Source organism: Pipistrellus kuhlii, unplaced genomic scaffold (genome assembly GCF_014108245.1).
Source record: "Pipistrellus kuhlii isolate mPipKuh1 unplaced genomic scaffold, mPipKuh1.p scaffold_m20_p_46, whole genome shotgun sequence".
Lineage (NCBI taxonomy): Eukaryota > Metazoa > Chordata > Mammalia > Chiroptera > Vespertilionidae > Pipistrellus > Pipistrellus kuhlii.
Window position 1 is genome coordinate 51,923 of NW_023425547.1, and position 24,740 is coordinate 76,662.

The window sequence follows — 24,740 nt, forward strand, 5'->3', positions numbered from 1 at the left end:
ATACTGGAGGAGGTAAGATGGCGGAAGAATAGATGGGCGGATTCTGAGCCCTCTCCCGAAGCAGAAAGAGAGAGCAACTGAGGGTCTTGTGCTGTGAGTGTTTATCTGCAAGCTGGGAGACAGGGAACACCAGAAGAAACTGCTGGTGGGCTGCTGACAGAGGTGCCCCTCACAGGGAAGCACCCACGAGGGTTGTGTCCCTGCCCGGAGCTACCTACCGGCTTGGATGGGGAAACCTCGCCATCTTGAGAGGAAGATAGGATCGTGTCAGAGGCCTGAATATCCACAGCCGCAGCAACCACCAAGCATCTGTGACCCCCAGAACGCGGATCCCAGGCGCCGCGAACACCTGCCCTCACAGGATTGCCCCACTGCTCAGCGAAAAGGTCAGATTTCGTGGGGAGAGGGTGGAGAGCGATCGCGGCGAAAACAACAAGCCTGCGCGCACAGAGCGTGCTCACGGAAGCTGGAGGACAAGGGCGGTGATTACAAGTAGAAGCCCCCGCTGTTGGGCTGTTGTCACCCTTGAAAGTGGACGGGGCTCCTAACAGGGGAGATATCTAAAGAGCAACACATTTGGATCCGGCTCGAAGGGATATCGGAGAGTTGTGGGAGATTCCAGTTGCTCGGACCTGCCCCCTCCCCCACTCCGTAGTTCCAGCTTCAGAGAGGACAGGGAAAAACAAAAAAAAAAAGCTGGAGAGGCTCTAGAGCACACATGTCAAACACAAGGCCCGCGGGCCAAATCCGGCCCGCCAGGCCTTGCAATGTGGCCCGCACCGCGCTGTCATCACTGCACTCCGCTGCGTTCCATCACAATGACGCGCGGTGACATAGGAGGCTTGTGATCTCGCCGGCCGCCTCGCCGGCTGCCATACTTGCTATCTATTAGGCATGCGCATAGATCTTCTCAGACCATAATGGCATAAAACTGGAAATTAACTACAATAAAAATAATCCAAAGAAATCAAACACATGGAGACTAAACAGCATGCTATTAAACAAGGACTGGGTTACCAGAGAAATCAAGGAAGAAATTAAAAACATCCTGGAAACAAATGACAATGAAAACACAACAATCCAAAATCTATAGGACACAGCAAAAGCAATTTTGAGAGGGAAGTTCATATCCTTACAAGCCTATTGCAAAAAACTAGAAAAAAGTGTAACAAATGATCTAACTCTACAACTCAAAGAGTTAGAAACAGAGCAACAAGAAAAGCCCAGTGTAAGTAGAAGGAAGGAAATAACAAAAATCAGAGCACAGATAAACGACATAGAGACCAAAGAAACAAAACCAAAGATCAACAAAACCAAGAGCTGGTTCTTTGAAAGGATAAACAAGATAGATGGACCTCTAGCCAGACTAACCAAGAAACAAAGAGAGAGGACCCAAATAAACAAAATCAGAAATGAAAGAGGTGAAATAACAACAGACACCACCGAAATACAACGGATTGTTACAAAATACTATGAACAACTCTACTCCAACAAACTGAACAACCTGGAGGAAATGGACATATTCCTAGAAAAATATAATCTTCCAAAACTCAATCAGGAAGAATCTGAAAATCTCAATAAACCAGTGACTTGGGAAAAAATCGAAACAGTCATCAAAAAGCTTCCAGCAAACAAAAGCCCAGGGCCAGATGGCTTCACAGGAGAGTTTTACCAAACATTCAAGGAAGAACTAAAAACTATCCTCCTCAGACTATTCCAAAAAATTCAAGAGGAAGGAACACTTCCAAATTCCTTCTATGAAGCCAGCATCACTCTACTACCAAAACCAGATAAAGACAACTCAATGAAAGAGAATTACTGGCCAATATCCCTCATGAACATAGATGCCAAAATCCTCAACAAAATTCTAGCAAATCGACTCCAGAAGAACATCACAAAGATCATACACCACGACCAAGTAGGATTTATTCCAGGAATGCAAGGATTGTACAATATCCGCAAATCAATAAACGTGATACATCACATAAACAAATTGAAAGATAAAAATCATATAGTCATATCAATTGATGCAGAAAAAGCATTCGATAAAATCCAACACCCTTTTCTGATAAAAACTCTTAACAAGGTGGGAGTACAAGGATCATACCTCAACATAATAAAAGCTATATATGATAAACCCACAGCCAACATCATACTCAATGGGGAAAAACTAAAACCATTCCCTCTAAGAACAGGAACAAGACAGGGATGCCCACTCTTGCCACTCCTGTTTGATATAGTACTGGAAGTACTAGCCATTGCAATTAGACAAGAGGAGGAAATAAAAGGCATCCAAATTGGAAAAGAAGAAGTAAAGTTATCCTTATTTGCAGATGACATGATATTGTACATAAAAAACCCAAAAGACTCCATTAAAAAACTAATTGACTTAATAAATGAATTTGGCAATGTAGCAGGATACAAAATTAATGCCAAGAAATCCATGGCTTTTCTATACACCAACAGAGAAAGTGCAGAAACAGAGACTAAAAAAGCAATTCCATTTACCATCGCACCAAAAAAATTAAGATACCTAGGAATAAATTTAACTAAGGAAGTAAAGGACCTATATGTGGAAAACTACATGACACTGAAAAAAGAGATAGAGGAAGATGTAAGGCACGCGTCTTCAAACTATGGCCCGCAGGCCACATGCGGCCCGCAGAGGAGTCTGATCCGGCCCGCCAGGTTTTTTGGGCAGTGAGCGTAGCCGAGGTGTTACAGTAGGAATTAGTAGTTCATATAGTCTGGCCCTCCAGCTCTCTGAGGGACCGTGATCTGGCCCCCACTTTAAAAAGTTTGAGGACGCCTGATGTAAGGAGATGGAAGAACATACCATGTTCATGGATTGGTAGGATCAACATCATCAAAATGTCCATACTTCCTAAAGCAATCTATAGGTTCAATGCACTTCCCATTAAAATACCAACGACATATTTCACCGACCTAGAAAGAACTCTCCAAAAGTTCATTTGGAACAATAAAAGACCCCGAATAGCCACAGCAATCCTGAGAAAGAAGAGTAAAGTAGGAGGGATCTCAATACCAGACTTCAAACTATATTACAAAGCCACTGTTCTCAAAACAGCCTGGTACTGGCACAAGAACAGACATATAGGTCAATGGAATCGAATCGAGAACCCAGATATGAACCCAAATCACTATGCTCAATTAATATTTGACAAAGGAGGCATGAATATACAATGGAGTCAAGACAGTTTCTTCAATAAATGGTGTTGGGAAAATTGGACAGACACTTGCAAAAGAATGAAACTAGATCACCAACTTACACCATTCACAAAAATAAACTCAAAATGGATACAGGACTTAAACATCAGATGGGAAACCATAAAAATACTAGAAGCATCCACAGGCAGCAAAATCTCAGACGTATGCCAAAAGAACTTCTTCACTGATACTACCCCTAGGGCAATGGAAGCCAAAGAGAAAATAAACAAATGGGACTACATCAAAATAAAAAGCTTTTTTACAGCAAAAGAAACCATCAACAAAACAACAAGAAAGCCCACAGTGTGGGAGAACATATTTGCAAAGGATACTACTGATAAAGGTTTAATCTCCAACATCTACAAACAGCTTATACAACTAAATAAAAGGAAGATAAATAATCCAAATAAAAAATGGGCAATAGACCTAAATAGAACATTTTCAAAAGAAGACAGAAGGAAGGCCAAAAGGCACATGAAAACATGCTCAAAGTCACTAATAGTCTGAGAGATGCAAATCAAAACAACAATGCGGTACCATCTCACACCTGTCAGAATGGCCAACATCAACAAATCAACAAACAACAAGTGTTGGCGAGGTTGCGGAGAAAAAGGAACCCTCGTGCACTGTTGGTGGGAATCTAGACTGGTGTAACCACTGTGGAGAACAGTGTGGAGTTTCCTCAAAAAACTGAAAATGGAACTCCCATTTGACCCAGTAATCCCACTTCTAGGAATATATCCCAAGAAATAGAAACACCAATCAGAAAGGATATATGCACCCCTATGTTCATAGCAGCACAATCTACAATAGCCAGAAGTTGGAAACAGCCTAAGTGTCCGTCAGCAGATGATTGGATCCAAAAACTATGGTACAGCTACACAATGGTATACTATGCTGCCATAAAAAAGAAGGAATTCTCATCATTTGCAGAAACCTGGATGGAATTGGAGAACATCATGCTGAGTGAAATAAGCCAATCAATGAAAGAGAAACACCACATGACCTCACTCATTTATGGATAATAAAGAGCATTATAAACTGATGAACCAAACGATAGATATAGAGACAGTATATCAACAAGTAGACTGTCAAATTACAACGGGGAGGGGAGGAAGATCTGGGGGAGATAATAGATCAACCGAAGGACTTTTATACATGCATATATGTACAACCAATGGACACAAAACTCTGGGGAGGGAGGGAATGTGTGGGAGGGAGGGAGAGGGGCAAAAAAAATCAATAAAATATATTAAAAATTATTACAAAAAAAAAAAATATATATATATATTTAAAAAAATAGAGGAAAGAAAGGTCAGAGGATTCGAACAGACACTTCTCCCAAGAAGACAAATAGCCAACAGATATGTGAACAGATGCTCAACTTGGTTAGCTATTAGATAATTACAAGTCAAAACTACAATGAGATACCACCTTACACTGGTTAGAATGCCTATTATCAATAAGGAAATTAATAACAAGTGTTGAAGAAGTTGTGGAGGAAAAGGAGCCCTCATTCCCTGCTGATGGCAATGTAAACTGATACAGCCACTATAGAAAAACAGTATGGTGGTTCCTCAAAATTAAAATAGAGTTGCCTTTTGATCCAACAAACCTCTCCTGGGTATCTGCCCCCCAAATTTGAAAACATTTGTTTGCGAAGATATATACCCAACTATGTTCATTACAGCTTTATTCATGGTGGCCAATACACGGAAACAACCCAAGTGTCCTCAATAGATGATTGAATAAAGAAGATATGGTATGTATATACCATGGAATATCTTTCATCCATAAGAAAATATAAAATACTGCCAATTGAGACAGCATGGATGATGGTTGAAAATATTGTACTAAGTGAAATAAGTCAGTCAAATAAAGCTAAGAACCATATGATTTCACTCATATGTGGGATATAACTGAAATTCAGAGACATAGACAACAGTATGCTCATTACCAGAGGAAAGGAGGTTGGGGGGAATAAAGGGGGACAAATACCTGGTGATAGATGATATGACTTTAGGGTTGGGCACACAATGCAATATACAGATCATGTATCATAGAAATGTACACTTGAAACCTATATTATCTTATTAACCTACACCCCCCCAAATTTCATTAAAAAATTTTTTTTAAATATGCTGAAAGAGTCTAACAGGCAAGTACCCTTCTTTCTTGCATCAATTGTAACAAGCTTTGATTACTACCTATCATTGGAAATGAACACATATTGTGCTGAATTTGAAGTCTATTGAATCAGTTGTGTATGTTTAGTGAACACTTTTGATGAAATTATGATATTAGCTCAAATTATTCATAATTTTAGTTGTTACCCTTAATGTCATTAAACACAGTCATTAAACACATATCAATAAATACAGAGAAAATGAGCAGGAAGAGAAATTGCTTTTTCAAAAAGATATATACCACCCTATGTCTATTGCAGCATTATTTACTACTAGGACCAGTGTACCTTGAAAATAACTGTGGGGCACGAGGCTGTGGTGGGCAGAGGGGCAGGTCTTGGCCCATCCTCCAAGCCCTCTCCCCGCACCTTTCACTGTGGCCCCCAATCCCCTGTCTGCTGGCAGCCCCACTCCTGCCACCACCACTCTCACCCACTGATGGCATAAAGCCAGCAGCATGTATGAATGGTGGCTATTGCCCCGATCACCGCTCAGGAGCAAGGGGAGGTGGAGAATTCCTCAGGGGCAATCGGGGCCAGTAGCCACCACTTGCATCCACTGACAGCACCAAGAGATCGGTCCTGGCACCGGGCACTGGCAACGGGTGTGAGCAGCAACTCTGGCACTGACTATGGATGTGAACAGGGCCGGTGTTGGCAGTGGTGCGAGCATCATCTCTTGTGTCAGCAGTGGGTGCAAGCAGGGCCATCACCAGCAGCATGTGTGAGAGGTGGCTTCCAGCCCTGATCATCCCTCAGGAGCAGGGGGAGGTGGAGAAGCCCTGAGGGGTGATCATGGCCTGCAGCTATCATTGTACCTGCTGATGGTGCCAAGCAATCAGGGCGGATTCCAGGTGCTGGCAGTGGGTGCAAGCAGTGGCTCCAGCACCTACAGCAGGTGCAAGTGGGGCCAGCGCCAGTAGCAGGTGCAAGCACCAGGCAGGACCTCAGCACATGGAAGCAAAGAATTTTCAGTAATCATCAGAGGCTTGCCCTGATGACAGCAACTGGCACTCCTGCCTTGGTCTAGAGCCCTTGTTCACCTGCTCTACCTTCCAGCCACAGCCAATGCCCACCATGTTTTGTGCTCTGTTGTCTGCTGCCAATGCCCGCCATATCCTGCGCGTGCCCCCTGGTCGTCAGTGCACATCATAGCAACTGGCTGTTTCACCATTTTATTTGCATATTAGGGTTTTATATATAACTACAGGCCCAGTACATGAAAATTCATGCACTGGAGGGGTGTCCCTCACCCCAGTCTGCCCCCTCTCACAGTCCAGGATCCTTCAGGGGCAGGAGGTGACTCGGTGATCAGTGGAAGGTAACACCTCATTACATTTCTGCTGCTGCCACTGCTGGCAGCACAAGTCTCATCCCAGCCCTGGTTACCTGAGCCTCAGGCTGGCCCTGGATAGCTGGGCAGTCACCCTCCGAGGCTTGCCTGCACCTCGGGCATTGGCTGGGCAGCTGCCATCTGAGGCTTGCCTGTGCCTCAGGCTGGCCATGGGTGGCAAGGAGGCTGAGGGGCCGGGGAGACTCTGGAGGCAGGTGTATGGAGTGGCTGGACCTGCCTGGGGGTGGTCCAGCCATGCCACATGTATGCTGCCACGGCTGGGCTAAAGGGACTGGGTGCCACCATCTTGTGGCTGTGGGTGCCACCATCCTTGAGGAAATGGCAGTTAATTAGCATATTCCCTCTTTATTATATAGGATAGATAGCCAAGATATAGAAGCAACCTACATGTCCATCAATAGGTGAGTGGATAAAGAATATATGGTATATTTGTATAATGTAATATAACTCAGCCATAAAAAATGAAATCTTCCCATTTGTAACAACACGGATAGATATAAAGGGTATTATGCTAAATGAAATAAATAAAAGAAAGACAAATACTATATGATTTCACTTGTATGTGGAATCTAAAAACAGTAAACAAACAAAACAGAAACAAACTTATAGATACAAAGTACATTTTGATGATTGTCAGAAGGGTAGTTTGGGGTGATGGGAGAAGAAGGAGAAGGGATTAAGATGTGCAAATTGGTGCCCGGCAGGTGTGTTGATCTATGAACCAAGAGGTCATGATTTGATTCCCAGTCAGGGCACATGCCTGAGTTGTGGACTGGATCCCCAGTGGGGGGCAAGCAGGAGGCAACCAATCAATGATTCCCTGTCATTGTTATTTTCTATCTATTTCCCTCTCCCTTCCTCTCCAAAATCAAAGGAATATATATATATTTTAATTGAAAAAGACATGCAAATTCATTGTTACAAAATAGTCATGGGGTTATAAAGTACACCATAGGGGAAATAGTCAATTATCCTATATAATAAAAGGCTATATGCAAGTAAACCAAACAACAGAAAAACTGGTGGCTATGACATGCACTGACCACCAGCGGGCAGACACTTAATGCAGGAGTTGCCCCCTGGTGGTCAATGTGCCCCCACAGGGGGAGCACAGCTCAGCCAGAAGTCAAGCTCGCCTCTCCTGCCTCTGTGGCAATGCTAAGGACCCTCAGGGGATGTCCACCTGCATGCTTAGGCCCGCTCCCCTGCACTGTGAGAGGGTGCAGGCTGGGTTGAGCACCCCCCCCCCCCCGTGCCTGAATGTCATGCACTGGGCCTCTAGTATTGTAATAACTATGTATGGTTTCAGCTAGGTATTAGAATTATCAAGGTAATCCCTTTGTAAACTATATAAGTATCTGACCGCTATGTTGTACACCTGAAACTAATCTAATATGGCATGTTAACTAATTAAAAAAAAAGCTTAAAAATGCCTTTTATCTAAGGGAAATAAGGAAGGAGGGGGGAGAAATGATTTTTATATCAGACTTACAGTGTGAAGAGAACACTAAACTATGGGGTCAGAAAACATATACTGGTCACAGCCCTACCACTCACTGACTGTGTGACCTTGTATAATTCACTTGGTTTGACTCAGGTCTTTACTTCCTTTATCTATGAAATGGTCACTTGAACTATTTTTCTACAATGTCTCTTCTATTTTCCAAATAGTTATTCTAAAAACCACTATATTTTCTATGCTTTAAGAATTTTATCTACCTTAGGGGTGTCGAACTCAATCAGAGAAGGGGCCAAAATCTAAAATCCAGCCTAAATCGCGGGCCGAATGGTTTACTGAACAGTCATAAACTGTCATTGTGATGGAAATGCAGCGGAGTGCAGTGATGACAGCGCGGTGTGGGCCACATTGCAAGGCCTGGCGGGACGGATTTGGCCCGCGGGCCTTGTGTTTGACACATGTGATCTACCTCATAGAATGAAATGTCTGAAAAAACAGAAGATAAAATATGAACCCTAGTTTTCAGATACTAGAGTTAAAGTAAACATAGGCTAAATAATTGTCCCAAGATCACTCCAGAAGTTGACAGTATAGTTTCTTTTATGATTAGGTATTTGTCTAATCCTATGATATGAAAAAATTTCCCCTTACCTTCATTCCCAAAAAGGTACTTATATTTTCAAGATTGATACAATAGGCTATACTTTCTCTATCTCTTGCATATTCCTAAGCCCTTCCCCACCCCTCCTTTTGGCAGGGCACCTCCTTTCTCTCTCTCTCTCTCTCTCTCTCTCTCACCATTCCCTCTCTTCCCCCCTGAAGTCACATACCTTTGTGCACACGTTCTCTCCTAAGCTCCAAGGGACCTTCTTTTGCCTCTGTAGCTTGTTTCCTGAGCCCGTGCAGCCCAGCTGGCTAAGCTTTCTATGACTTTCTAAATGAACTTTTGCTTGTATTTGAAAATAAAGATTGATACAACAGGGGAAAAAAACATACATATTGGGGGAGAAACCAAGATGGAGGCATAAGGTAAACACCTATTCTGATGCATCGCACAACGATTTTACAACTGCAACTGGAAGACAGAGTGGACATCATCCAGAACCATCGTAAAGCTGGCTGAGTGGATATTCTACAACTCGAAGGAAAGAAAAAAGGACACAGACTCAGAGGATCTGTGGAGGTGCAGAGACCTGTTCGCGTACAAAGGGCAGGTGGCTGAATACACGGCTGGCTTACTCGTGGAGAGGGCGGGCAGCAATGCACGGCTAGCTTTCTCATTTGAGAGGAAAATAAAACCTCCTGACTGTACTGAAATCCAGCTCCAGGTGAGACTTTGGTACCAGACTCAATCGGTGAGAAACTGGACTGTTTGGCAGTGGGCAAAACTCGAGAGCCTTCTGTCACTGGTGCATGCAGCCATTGCCGAATGGGACACTGAGACACAGGGCCCTTTTAGGGTGAGACACAGGGTCCTCTTAATGGAAACCAAGGCTGTCTGCTCCACCCTGAGACTCTGCCCCATTCAACCTGAGCACAGAAGCCCTCCCAGTGGAGACACTGCTGATCCTCATAGCCAATTGGCCTGGTGGTCAACTCCCCCCAGTGATACCAACAACAAGCACGGCTTAACTACAACAATACTGCACATCCAGCCCACAAAGGGGTGCACCAAGAGTGTCAACCTCATGTAACTGTGGAGCCTGAGCTACTGGGCCCTGCTAGGACACCTAGCGCACAAAGCAACTCCATCAACTCAGGGAAGCACTAAAATGCGGAGACAAAAAGGCAGGCCACAAATGAAAGAAATGGAGGAAAGCAAAAGACTGGATATAGTGTTTAAAACTATGGTTATAAAAAATTTTTAAGAATTTCCTAGAAAAGGCTGATAAATTTAATTAGAAATTAAGCATACACTGACTGAAATAAAAAAATATTATACAGAGACCTAAAAGCAGACTAGAGGACTGCAAGAATCAAGTCAAATATTTGGGATACCAAGAAGCAAAAAACACTATTCTGGAAAAGCAAAAAGAAAAAAAGAATCTAAATGTTAAAGATAGTGTAAGAAGCCTCTGGGACAACTTCAAGTGTACTAACATCAGAATCATGGGGGTCCCAGAAGAAGAGAGAGTGCAAGATACTGAAAACCTATTTGAAGAAATAGTTACTGAAAACTTCGCCCACCTGGTGAAAGAAATAGACTTACAAGTCCAGGAAGCACACAGAACCCCAAACAAAAGGAATCCAAAGAGGACCACACCAAGACACATCATAATTCAAATGCCAAGAGCAAAAGACAAAGAGAATATTAAAAGTAGCAAGAGAAAAACAGTTAATTACCTATAAGTGAGCACCCATATGATTATCAGCTGATTTCTCAACAGAAACTATGCAGGCCAGATGAGAATGGCAAGAAATATTCAAAGTTATTAATAGCAATAAACTACAACTAAGATTACTCTACCCAGTAAAGCTATCATTCAGAATCGAAGGGAAGATAAAGAGCTTCACAGATAAGAAAAAACTAAAGGAGTTCATCACCCACCAAACCAGAATTATATGAATTGCTGAAGGGGGTTATTTAGGAAGAGGAAGAAGATAAAGATAAAAATTATGAATAACAAATATGTATCTATCAACAGTGAATTTTAAAACTAAGAGGATAAAAAATCTGATGAACAACATTATCTGGTGAATATAAAAAATCAGGGGCATTGAAAGCGAATGGACTGACAATTCTCGGGGGAAAGGGGGAGTGGGGGTGTGGGAACAGACTGAACAAAAAGTGTACACCTATGGATGAGGACAGTGGGGGGGCGGTAAAGGCAGTGGGTGGAGTAGGAACCTGGTGGAGGGGAGCTATGTGGGGGGGGGGGAAGAGGAACAAATGTAATAATCTGAACAATAAAGATTTATTAAATTATAAAACATACATACTACAATTCTCTTATGCAATTTGCTTTTTGCTTGATAACTTGAAATGAGTTTGACTACCTGTAATTAATATATATATATTAGGCCATTCAGATAAGCTAGAAAATAGATGGTATCACATTGAGCTCTAATCAGTGTTAATCATCTTATTTTTCCTATAGCTGTAAGATTCTGTGACCAGTGCCATTTGATCAAGCCAGATCGCTGCCACCACTGCTCTGCCTGTGCTATGTAAGTGATAGCTATATTTTCCCTGGACTAAGCTTTGCAACAGATCATTGGCAAGACAACAATGTGACTGATCTTAATGTGTAACCATTCCTAGATAAGAGCATTTCCTTTCAATTATAATGAGCACATGCCAAACACACTCATAGGGATGATAATTCAAACTATTCTAAAGATAGAAGAGAAAAATAAAGTCTCATTTAAAAAATAAATATTTTAGCCTTACCCAGTTTGGCTCAGTGAATAGAGCATTGGCTTGCAGACAGAAGGGTCCCAGGTTCGATTCTGGTAAATGGCTCAACCTGGAAGCAACCAATAGGTGTGTCTCTCTATCTCTCCACCTCCTTTCCTCTCTCTCTAAAAATCAATGGGATTAACAAAAAATAAAAATAAACATTTTTAGAACTGTATTAGATGAATAGAATTATTCTATATAATATTATAAAAGGCTAATATACAAGTCGGCCAAATGGCTGAACAACAAGTCACTATGATGCACACTGACCACCAGGGAGCAGGTGTTCAATTCAGGAGCTGCCCCATGGTGTTCAGAAGCCAGGAAGGGCTGAGGACCCCTTGGGACCTGGCAGGCTGACATCCCCCAAGGGGTCCCAGATTGTGAGAAGGTGCAGGCCAGGCTGAATTGACCCTCCTTCCCCCCAGTGCACAAATGTCATGCACAAGGACTCTAGTTTTAAAGATAATTCTCATAAGTCTCACATAGTTTCCCTATTATTAACAGCTTATATTAATACTAGAGACTCGGTGCACAAAATCTGTGCATAGGTGGGGATCTCCTCAGCCCATCCTGCACCCTCTCCGATCCGGGACCCCTTAATAACTGAGCGGGACCTATAAATACGTCAAAGGTAAACAATATCGAGAATGGGTAGGACGTATGAATACGTCCTTGAAATATATGTTGCACCCCGAGAGGGACGGTATATATTTTTTGTATTCTTTTAAAAAAAATATTTTATTGACTTTTTACAGAGAGGAAGGAAAGAGGAGGGATAGAGAGTTAGAAATATCGATGAGATGAGAGAGAAACATCGATCAGCTGCCTCTTGCACACCCCCCACTGGGGATGTGCCGGCAACCAAGGTACATGCCCTTGACCCGAATCGAACCCGGGACCTTTAGGTCCAAAGGCCGACACTCTATCCACTGAGCCAAACTGGTTTCGGCTATTTTTTGCAATCTTTATCATTGTTTGTAAAATTTATAATATTTTAATTCGACGTGTCCATTTTTTTTGTCGGTAATCTTTTCTAATTTTTTTTTGTAATTTTGTATTTTCCTTTGTGCTTTATATATAGGTATAAATAAACAAATATATATATATATATATATATATATATATATATATATATATATATATTTCATTTATTTTCATTAAGTATAAATAAATAAAAATAATATGAAATTACGTCCTCCGGGCGTGACGTACTGACACGTCCTAGTGAAAGAGTACACGCCCATTATAGGTTGCACCATTAAAAAGGGAACTCCCGGGTTAACAGGTTAAGGGATATCCAACTGTCAGTTTAGGCCTGATCCCCAGGATTGGGTGTAAACCAGCAGTCAGACATTCCTCTCACAATCCTGGACCACTGGCTCATAATCGCTTACCTGTCTGCCTGGTCGCCTCTAACGAACCCCTGCCAGCCTGATTGCCCCTTACTGCCTCTGAGTGCTGGCCTGGTTGACACTTACTGACCCCCTGCCAGTCTGGTCACCCCCAACTCCCAACAGCCTAGTTGCCCTTCATTTCCCCCTGCTGGCCTGGTCACCTCCAACTGCCCCCCTGCTGGCCTAGTCACACCTCACTGCCCCTCCTATCAGCCGAATCCCCCACAACTGCCCCCCTTCCATCCTGGTTGCTCCCAACTTCCCCCCTTTGCTTGCCTGATTGCCCCACGCAGCCTCTGTTCAGTCATTTTGTGTTTCTCACTAACCACCCTGCCATCCTGGTCATAGGCAGCCATCTTGTGTTGATGTGAGGGGTAATTTGCATATTACCTCTTTATTATATAGGATGATAAATTTGTTACAATTAATGAACAAATATTTATACATTATTTTGGACTTAAATCCATACTCTATTCAGATTTCCCCTAATGTTCTTTTTCTCTTCCAAGATCCCATTCAGGACACCACATTACATTTATTTGCCATATCTCTTAAGGCTCCTCTTAGATGTGATACTTTCTCAGAATTTTCTTTCTTTTATATAACCTTAACAGCTTTTAGTATTGTCAGGTATTATGTAGAATATATTTCAGCTGAAATTTTTCTCTAGATTAGACTTGGGTAATATGTTTCAGGGAGGATAACCATAGAGGTAAAGTACCATGCTCATTATATCATACATAGGGTACATAATATAAATATGACATCATTATAATGTTAATCTTGATCATCTGGGTGAGGTAGTGTTTGTCAGATTTCTCAATTATCAAGTTACTCTTGCCCAGCCAGTGTGGTTCAGTGCTTGAACATGACCTACATACTAGGATATCATGATTTGATTCTGGTCAGGGCACATGCCAAGGTTGCATGCTCAATCCCCAGTACGGGGAAAGCAGGAGGAAGCTGTTCAATGATTCTCTGTCATCATTGATGCTTCATTCTCTTTACATTTTGTGTTATAACTCAGTACTACATTATTTTGTTACTCTATAATTGTTCCAGCTTTATAAAACCACACTTTTATGTTAATTGGGCATAATCTTCATATCTTTCTTTTCGGGTGCTTGTTCCACTTGTATTTATCTTGCCCTTGATTCAAACACAGATGTAGCCATATAGTTTCTTCCATAGTTTTAATTAACTGTATATTGAGCAAAATGAAAGGCAATATCCTAGACCTTTTCTCTGTTTTAGTAGTCTAGATTTCCTAACCCCTTTTATTTTTTATTTATTTTTTATTTTTTTTAAATCAATCTTTATTGTTCATATTATTACAAATGTTCCTCATTTCTTCCCCCCTCCACCAGGTTCCTACCCCACCCTCCGCCCCCTCCCCATCCCCCATTGTCCTCATCCTTAGGTGCACAGTTTATGTTCAGTCTCTTCCTCCCTCCCTTTCCCCGATAGTAAATCCCTTTTCAGATAGTAAATCAGTTACTTAGCATTTTCTCATATCAATAATACCTCCACATGCCCAATGATACACTTCACACAAAAGACATTTTCAAATAGGTCAACCAGCCTCATCCAGGCCCCACCCAAGGCACTCACAGATCAACACCCCAGCGCTATACTAACTCAACACATCCAGATCTAAGCCTTCATCACTTGATTCAGCAGACCCTCAATTTTCCGCAAAAGTTTCCAGCCATGTCTGAGAGGCAGCCGCGGGGCAGGGGCAGGCAAGGAGCGAGCTGTTCCGGGCCTGGCTGCTCTGGGCCTGGCCTCTGTTGCTCTGGTTCATTCCACAACCAGCTGCTCCGGGTCTGGTCACTGCCGCTCCCGACCTAGTTGCTCTGGACTTGGCTGCTGCTGCTCCGGGCCTGGCCGCTCCCAGCCTGGCAGACACTGCTCTGGGCCTGGCTGCTCCCCGCCTGGCAGCCGCTGCTCCGGGCCTGGCCGCACCAGACCTCCCAACCCCTTTTATAGATTGGATTTTTAGGAATGCAACTTGTTGCCAGCATGATTCTATAAATTGTTGTGATTGGCTAATACAAGGAATAACTGAGAACACAATAATCTTAGAGTAGCTATAGAAATAAATTTACTGGTACCATGCAAAAATACTAGTGTGAAATTGACTTAAATTATGAGGTGTTGCTTCATTTCCATAGCCCTACTTATCACATCATATTTTGCTTCCCTTTTAGGTGTGTTTTAAAAATGGACCATCACTGCCCTTGGTAAGTCCCTTTTATTTTATTCTTTGCTCAAAAAAAGAGTTGAATTTGCTTAATATGCCTACTTTAGTAAGCATAGTTGTAACATGCCTGTTTCTGTTATTCACTAGGATTTTTATTTTTGTGAGGGAAAGGGGGTTTAACATTTTAAATCAAGAATAAATATACCATAAAAGGTATCATGATAATTCATGGGGCTACAAAGCTAATGGTTTCATGTCGATTAGCTTTAACAATTAGTCATAGTAATGAAATAGAGCACAAATACTTCTTCCTTTTAACATTACACAATCAGGTTTTTTTTTTTTTTTTTCCTGTCTTGATGTTTGAAATACTGTAGATTGTTAGCATCAACAATTCTCCAAACTTTTTGTCTGATCTAGAGAACTAGTCTGAAATCATCTAACTACAAAGAGAACATTCCACACTGTACTAAATGTAGCTGCTGAGATTTTAATAGGTTTTCAGCATCCAAGATCTAGGTTTGATCAGATGTGTCAGAAAGATGTTCAGAACAATTAGATTGATCAGGTATATCTGTCCGTGAGAATGAAAGGAAGAACAAATGAGATGTTAACTTGTTTTTCTAGATTGTTCCTCTTATGGGAGTTTTATTTCCATTGAATTTCTACACAACACATAATGAAACAGTAGGAGCAACATACTTCCATTGCTTAATTCACTTATGTATCAGTGTGCTCTCAATAAATGGGTCCTGATTTCAAAATAGTTTTTCTTTTTTCTTTTTTTAGGGTTAATAATTGCATTGGATTTTCCAACTATAAATTCTTCCTTCAGTTCTTAGGTTATTCTGTTCTCTACTGCCTGTACATTGCTACAACAGTCTTCAGCTATTTCATCAAATACTGGAGAGTAAGTTAAAAAATCTTGAGTTCCTTGCCTCCCCCTAAATCACACAAACACACACATACTCAAGGCTGTGACATTTTTTAACTTATCTTTTATTACATTTTGAAATAACTAATATGGAAATAACCACAAAGGAAAGCACCAAAAGCTAGTTTCCCATGCTGAATATTCTGAGATTCAGGAGCTGTTATTTAAAGATTCCTCTTTTAAAAGTTCCTGTCATATATGAGAATCTTTTTAAGGCCTTCAAGAACCTAACCTCTTGATTCTTACTGATTCTTTACAATGTACTTCTTTAGTTAAGCTTTAAAAAGTAAAATACTATCAATTATAGACTTGACAAATGTTGAAACAAATTCTACATTCTTAGTTTCATAAGAAAAGGAGTAACAAAGTACTTCCTCATTCTTAGAAAATACTTTCTAATTACTTGTTTAAAGGAGAGTTGCAAAATTCCTACAGGGAAAGCAAGATACATTAACTTAACTTCACATATTGCCAAAATGAAATGAGGAGTTTTATTTGAACTTTGTATAACAAACACTGGGATTCTAATATTGGCTCTGTTACTTGATTCACAGACTCATTAACAAAATCAAGTGAAACAGTTGTTGGAAGTACTCTGCCTTTCAAAATATGATTCTTATAATTATAATGAAATATAAAGAAACTCTACTTTCATCTTTATTCTACTTGAAGTTATCCATCATAACCCATCTATTTCCAAAATAATTGAGTGTAGATTTTTAGTTTACATATGTGTACCGGTTCTGGCAGCAATATAACAAAATATTTTGTTTTATTTCATGCCAATGGACTCCAAAAAACATTACCTCCCTACAACTCTAGTATAATTACTAAGATATCATAACGTTCCATGAAGAGAATTGTCCCACCTGAACCTGAATAACAAGAGACAGAAGTAGGCAGAGGTAGTACTAGTTATTATTTTAGGAATTGCACAAGAGCCTGTACTATAGGAATATCTTACCTCAAGTAGAGAGGTAAAGCAGCAGGGAAAGAAACCTGTGACCAGAATATGGATTATAATAAACCAGGAGGGAGGGAAGAGAAAGGCACAGCAGTGAGATTCTAGGTAGCTGAGATTTAAATTATTAAATAGTGATTTATCCCTACTTGTATAGAAAATTATAGTGATACTAGAAGCCCAGTGCAGGAAAATTCATGCCGAGCCTGCACTCTCTCACAATCCGGGACCCCTTGGCTAGGGTCCCTAGAACTGGCCTGAGATCAGGGCCTATTAGGGCTTTCCTTCTGGGGCTGCAGGCAGCTGGCCCCACCTCTGCCGCTTCCACTGCTTGCCATCTGTGTAGCACTGCCCCTCCCCCCAATCCCCTGCCACTGGTAGTCTCCCTCTGCAGGCAATAGTCTGGGGTGCAATGGCTTGGCTGGCCTAGGCTTCCCTCTTTCTTTGCTGGGGGGTGGGGCCAGCCCTCTGAGGGGCTGTCTGCCTATCTGATCACCCCTAACTGCTTGCCTACTTCCATGATTAACCCTAACCGCAGGTCTGCCTACCTGATCACCCCTAACTACTCTGCTTGCCTGCCTGATTGTTCCTAACTGCTTGCTTGGGGGCAGGGCCAGTCCGGAGGGGCTGTCTGCCTACCTGATTTCTCCTAACTGCTTTCCTACCTACCTGATCACTCCTAACCACTTGTCTGTCTACCTGATCACCCCTAACCCCTCTGCCTGTCTGCCTGCCTGATTGCCCCTTACTGCTTGCTTGGGGGTGGGCCACCACTGACTTCTGGTTGGTTAGCCCCCTGTTGTTACTGGTCATTACAACCCAGGATTTTGATATATTAGGATTTGCTTTCCATTCTTCCTTCCACTTGCTTAATCAATTCAGATATTTAATAATATTAAGAATCAGAAAGAATATAATGGATATAGAAATCTTCAACTCTTTTTTAAAAAATATATATTTTATTGATTTTTTACAGAGAGGAAGGGAGAGAGATAGAGAGCTAGAGAGAAACATCGAACAGCTGCTTCTTGCACACCCCCCTCCGGGGATGTGCCCGAAACCAATGTACATGCCCCTGACTGGAATCAAACCTGGGACCTTTCAGTCCGCAGGCCGACGCTCTACCACTGAGCCAAACCGGCTTCGGCTGAAATCTTCAACTCTTGTATCAGTGTACATGATACAAAAATATAAACAGAAATAAAGTTTTCTCATCAATTTTGTATTTTCCCCAGATATAAAATGCTTCACCATCTTGGTATTTCTTCATTGGTCCCTTTCTATAACACATGATCTCTTACCTATTGCTCAGGTTTCTATGATATGTTTGACATTGTATTCACACATTGTGCTACTACCGTGAAAGTAAAGAAAATAACTGCATCCAACTCATTAGGCAAAATGTCAGCCTTGGTCTTCACTAATGACTTTATTGGACCTTATCACAGTAGACTACTGTTTAAGAATCACTCTTTAGCCGAAGTCAGTTTGGCTCAGTGGTAGAGCGTCGGCCTGCGGACTGAAAGGTCCCATGTTCGATTCCGGTCAGGGGCATGTACATTGGTTTCGGGCACATCCCCGGAGGGGGGTGTGCAAGAGGCAGCTGGTCGATGTTTCTCTCTCATCGACGTTTCTAGCTCTCTATCTCTCTCCCTTCCTCTCTGTAAAAAATCAATAAAATAAAATAATAATAAAAAAGAATCGCTCTTTATTCTTATAACCGACTAAACGATTTTACATTTTACACATTTTGCCTTTGGCCTTCCTAGACAGCCAATAACCAAATACAAAATGTCAACCAGCAATCATGCATATGTGTTGTTGGTGTTGTTTTTTTTAACTCTTGAAAGATAATAGTTGGACATGAATCAATCACCAGAAATATGTCAGTATTCACAAGCAACATCAGGAATAAACATAGACTTGTCCTTTCCTATGCCTTCATTTCTTCTCCACAATATACTAGCTTATGCCTGACATACGAGAGAAAGGCAATTAAACTTATTTTGTCTTGCCCTCATAATGAAAAGAACATTCAGAGAAATGCTTCTTTTCAGTTTCCCTAGCCAGAGAGCACTTTGATGTGTTCTAGAGATGGCTTTCTCAGTGTAAATTTAGTCTCCCTTAAAATTAAATATAAACACTGCCATTTATTATGTTTTCTTTATTTTATTTTTTCCATTACTATTTATCCCTCTATACCCTCTTCTGTTGCCATTCACCTCCTTTCCCCTCACAATCACCATACCAACCTGAACACTTATCTGACATTTATTTAATTTTATTTTTTAAAAATCTGTTTTATTGATTTTTTACAGAGAGGAAGGAAGAGGGATAGAGAGCTAGAAACGTCGATGAGAGAGAAACATCGACCAGCTGCCTCCTGCACACCTCCTACCGGGGATGTGCCCGCAGCAAAGTACATGTCCTTGACCGGAATCGAACCCGGGACCCTTCAGTCCGCAGGCCGACACTCTATCCACTGAGCTAAACCGGTTTCAGCTGACATTTATTTTAAAAGCTACGTATCAAGAAAGCTAGTTGTGCTCCTAAGAACAGCAACATCTATTTCTATGGTACTTTACTATTTTCAAAGCACTTTTATATCTATTATTTCATTTTATCCTCACCACAGCCTTGTGAAGTAGACAAAGTAGGAATCGTTAGTCTCATTTAAAGATTATAAAACTGAGGCTCATAGTAGTTAGGTAACTTGCTTGGGATCACCCAGCTTATAAGTTTCAAAGTCAGGATTTGAATCTGACTCAAAGCCCATTCTTCCTTCCACTGATCTTAAACATGGTACCATATCTTACTGTCCATTATAGTCCTGCTGTGGAAAAGCTCTATCACATTTAGAATGAAGAATTCAGAAGATCACCACATTATGTCTTTCCCATTAATAATAACTTTAAAGAGTAGCTACTTTGTTAGGAAAAATTAGTAACTTACATCTCCCATTCTGGGTCATGAATCTCTTCATAGGGGATATGAATTATTTTAGAACCAAGAAAATACATATTATTCCACTAGTATTCCCCTGAAATGTTTTTGATGGTTATTACTTTGAGTAATTTAGCTTGGTTATCTTCTGAGAAGTTAATTTTAAACATAAGGCCATTATCTTCTAACAAAAAAGTTAAATATTAAGTACTTTATCAAGAGACAATACAGTAGATATGATTTGGCAGACACAAGAGAGTTCTGTAAGAGTAATTAGAGCAGAGAAAGATTTTCAGCTCTGTCACCCAGGGTGTAAACTGACTTTATATAAGTTCCTCTTGCACAGTTATTTATTTCCCATTTATTTATTTAAAATTTTTTTTAAATAAATACTTATTGCTCAGATTATTACAATTGTTTCTCCCCCCGCCCCATAGCTCCCTCCCGCCCGGTTCCCGCCCCACCGTCTCGTCTGCCCTTAACTCCCCTCCCCACCATTGTCCTCATCCATAGGTGTACAATTTTAATCCAGTCTCTTCTTGAACCCCAAACCCCTTTACCTATGATAATTATCAATCCACTCCCTTTCTTTGCCCCTGATTCTATTATATTCACCAGTTTATTCTGTTCCTCCGATTTTTAATTCACTTGATTTTTAGATTTACTTGTTGATATATATGTATTTGTTGATCATGATTTTTATCTTTTTTCTTCTTCTTCCTCTTCTTAAAGAATACCTTTCAGCATTTCATATAATATGATTTTGGTTTGGCGGTGATGAACTCCTCTAGCTTTTTCTTATCTGTGAAGCTCTTTATCTGCCCTTCAATTCTGAATGATAACTTTGCTGGGTAGAGTAATGTTTTGTAGATTCTCGCTATTCATCACTTTGAGTATTTCTTGCCACTCCCTTCTGGCCTGCATAGTTTCTGTTGAAAAATCAGCTTATAGTCCAATGGGTGCTCCCTTATAGGTAACCAACTGCTTTTCTCTTGCTGCTTGTAAGATTCTCTCTTTGTCTTTTGCCCATGGCATTTTAATTATGATGTGTCTTGGTTGGTCCTCTTTGGATTCCTCTTGTTTGGGGTCTGTGTGCTTCCTGTACTTGTAAGTCTATTTCTTTCACCAGGTGGGGAAGTTTTCAGTCACTATTTCTTCAAATAGGTTTTCAGTATCTTGCACTCTCTCTTCTTCTGGCACCCCCATAATTCTGATGTTGGTTCGCTTGAAGTTGTCCCAGGGGCTCCTTACACTATCTTCAACTTTCTGGATTCTCTTCTCTTGCTTCTCCAGAGGAGTGTCCTTTGGCTCTTTATATTCCAAATCTTTGACTTGATTCTTATGTTCCTCCAGTCTGCTGTTGTATCTCTGTATAATATTTTTTATTTTAGTCAGTGTATGTTTAGTTTCTAGTTGGGTCTCATTAAATTTATTGGCCTTTTCTAGGAAATTCTTGAAAAACTTTATAACCATGGTTTTGAACTCTATATCCACTCTTTTTTTTTCTCCTCCATCTCTTTTGTTTGAGATCCATTTCCTTGTGTTGGCATTTTCGCTGCTTCCCAGAGTTGGTAGGATGGCTTTGTGTGTTTGGTGTCCTATATGGCTCAGTGGGTCAGCCTCCCCAGTTACCTGAGGTAGACACTCTTGGTGCTCCCCTTTGTGTACTGTGTATACAGCCTTGTAGTTAAGTCTTGATTGTTGTTGGTATCACTGGGAGGAATTGACCTCCAGGCCCATTGGATGTGAGTATCAGCTGTGTCTACTCCGGGATACCTTCTGTATTGGAGATAGTTTTATAGGATCGGACTTGCAAAAGCCTCTGTGCTCAGCTTGAATAGGGCAGAGTCTAAGGGCTGAGCCAACAATCTTGGCTTCCCGTCAGCCCTGCCCTTGTGCACGAGCCTCAGACTTCTGCCTTCCATAGCTCCCCTCATTTTCAACCTGACTGTCCAGATTCCCTGTGCAAGAGCATGGGTGCCCCAGGGGCTTGCCCGGAATTGGGTTGGGTCTCTGTAGTCTGAAGCTTCTGACTCCTTCCACTATGGAGAGGCCACGGCAACTTCCATGGTCAAACCTCTCTATGCACACTCACTTGCGCAACTGTAGACCTACCTGCCTTGGCTCCTGGCTCCCTCAGTCTCCCAGTCTCTGAGTCTCCAGGTACCTTTCTCTATAGTCTGGACTCCACCTGTATGAGCCTGGGTCCACAGGGTTTTGGCCAGGGTTGGGGTTCAGTGCAGTCGGAAAGGGTTCAGTGCAATCGGGGACTTCCTTTCCCGTCCCGCCAGCCAGGCATTTGGCAACACTTCCTCTCTGTGCGCCAGTCTCCCTACTTCAGCACTTTGTGGCTCCCAATCTGATCCGTGAGCCTCTCTCCTTCTTTCTAGTTGTAGATTTTCCATTCCGCCAGCTTTCTTGTGGTTTTGGATGATGTTCGTTCTGTCTTTTAGTTGTGGTTTTGAAATTGTTGTGTAAGGCGGCAGCTTTAGGTGCTTACCTAGGCTGCCATCTTGGTTTCTCTATTTCCCATTTAAACATAAAAGGTAAAAATTAAAATAAATGAGTTTTAAAAGATTTTAAAAAACGTATTTAAAAAATAGAGATGTGAAATAAAAACCCAGCCCGGTAAAAACCCCTACAAACTGATATATTTGTTTCCTATAAATTCAAAATAAAACAAACAAAAACCATTCAAATTCAGTTTGGATGCTTAGGCCAAGAACAATCACTTCAAAAGGCAGCAAATTTTATGCAATTTTCACCCAGTCCACCCCTCATATGAAAGCATCTCACTGGCTTACTTTCCTTTATCTTTAGCCTTCAAACACACACAGGAAGATTCCCAATATTTCTTCACATCTAAATGAATAAAAATCTCCTCTAAGAGAAGAAATAAATCAGAACTATCTAAATTTGCCAAGTTTTTCCCAACCTTAACTTTCTTTTTCTAAGCTAGAGTAGAACCAGATCAAAATGTTAGGTCCACTTTGAGAATTAGCTTTAACTTTGTCACTTGAGATCATTTGTAAATATTTCAAAACAATTCATCAAGCCCAAACAATGACCAGCAAGAAAAGGAGGGGATAAAGAAAAGTCATTACCACAATTTCTCACTCCAAAATTGAAATTTTTTTCTAAGATTACCTAGAGAAGACAAAATGTTATGAGCTGTGCATGCTATAGAACTTTAGAAAATTCATTTTGGTCTAGGGTTGCATATTTAAAAAAAGCAACTGGTGACACATGGAGAATAAGATGTCACAGCTAACTATAAAAATATTTAGCTACTTGCTTTTAAATTACCTTTTAAATCTGCATAATTTTACTGTCAAAAGAGTAATTTTACAGGATGTAATATATGAGCACATTGTACTTCACCACACACAACCATACAAAATTTGTAGTAGCTTTAAAACAAGTTCATGACTTATAAGCAAAACATTTTAAAAATTCTTCCTATGTGTTTTAACTTCCTACATATACCATCATGACATTTTTAAAACATACATATGCATCCAAGGAAATATGACATATAAAGTATTCCAGAGTAACCTACCTTGAGACAATATGATCTCAAAATTACCTTTAGTCGGTGATTCATAATTTAGAAACTAATTATAAAACTAAGACATTGCTTACCAATTAAGGACTAAGTATACTCTTTATATTTTATCTTTTTCTAATTGGTACACTATATACTCTAATTTACAGTGACCTACACTTAAGCAAGAATCCATTTTAGGCTTTGCAAGCAGAAAGCATATCTATAAGAGGCATGGTCATCAAAAGAAAGTTTTTACAAATTTTACAAAATCTACTTTTTAGTTACAGCTAGACATTTTAAGCATATGAAAGATTACTAACCTTTATAGAAAAACTAGCCGAGCCTTACAACTTTAATATTTTGTTTCTGTTTATTATTTCTTTTCTAGGGGGAATTACCCAGTGTTCGCTCTAAGTTCCATGTCCTTTTTCTCCTATTTGTGGCCTGCATGTTTTTTGTCAGCCTTGTGATCCTCTTAGGTTATCATTGTTGGCTTGTCAGCAGAAACAAAACCACCTTAGGTAAGATGGGATATTAAGACTACAAAAATAATTTTAATGTATATCATAGTGATCTGTGGATTAACCCCAAGAAAGCGAAAAGCTTCCAGTGAAGCATTTTAGCTGCAGTGACATTCATTTGCCCCCTATTGAGATAAATGCAAACAAGTTTTACCAAACAGGAGAGCCATGGTGAATGAAACTTACATAGGGAGGAGAACATTAGTGAATGAAATCTCACACAAAACAAAAAATGACCATAGCTCTTTATAGTTCATTTTGGGTAATAGCTCTCTAGATTTACAGCTTGGAATTTTTATGTGTTCACATGAGGAAATGAAGGAAAGAATCAGTACAGAAGAAATACCAGAAGTTGGAGGTAAAGGTCAATAAAGATAGAAGAATCTAACTTAATGAGCACCTACAAAAATAGAGTCCTAAGAAAGAATTCAAGCCAAAAAAAAAAAAATTGAATATCTACAATCATTAAAGGAGCTGTGTAGGGAATGTGGGTGGAGATGAACAGATTGAACAAGTGAGTTACTAGAAAATGAATATAATAAATTAACTTTTTCTGTCTATTATACTATACTCTGGTCTGTTGTTTGAAGAACTATATTTCTGATGGA

General features: G+C 40.6%; 1 protein-coding gene across 1 annotated transcript in view; it reads left to right on the forward strand.

The window, feature by feature from the left end:
- Positions 1-24,740, forward strand: part of ZDHHC15 (zinc finger DHHC-type palmitoyltransferase 15) — a gene marked incomplete at its 5' end in the record, with an annotated part of 164,133 nt that overhangs the window by 39,226 nt on the left and 100,167 nt on the right. Inside the window, 4 exons of the mRNA XM_045572367.1 lie at positions 11,325-11,394; positions 15,234-15,266; positions 16,016-16,136; positions 24,000-24,132. Coding sequence (XP_045428323.1) covers positions 11,325-11,394; positions 15,234-15,266; positions 16,016-16,136; positions 24,000-24,132 — 357 coding nt within the window. The remainder of the gene's footprint in view (positions 1-11,324; positions 11,395-15,233; positions 15,267-16,015; positions 16,137-23,999; positions 24,133-24,740) is intronic.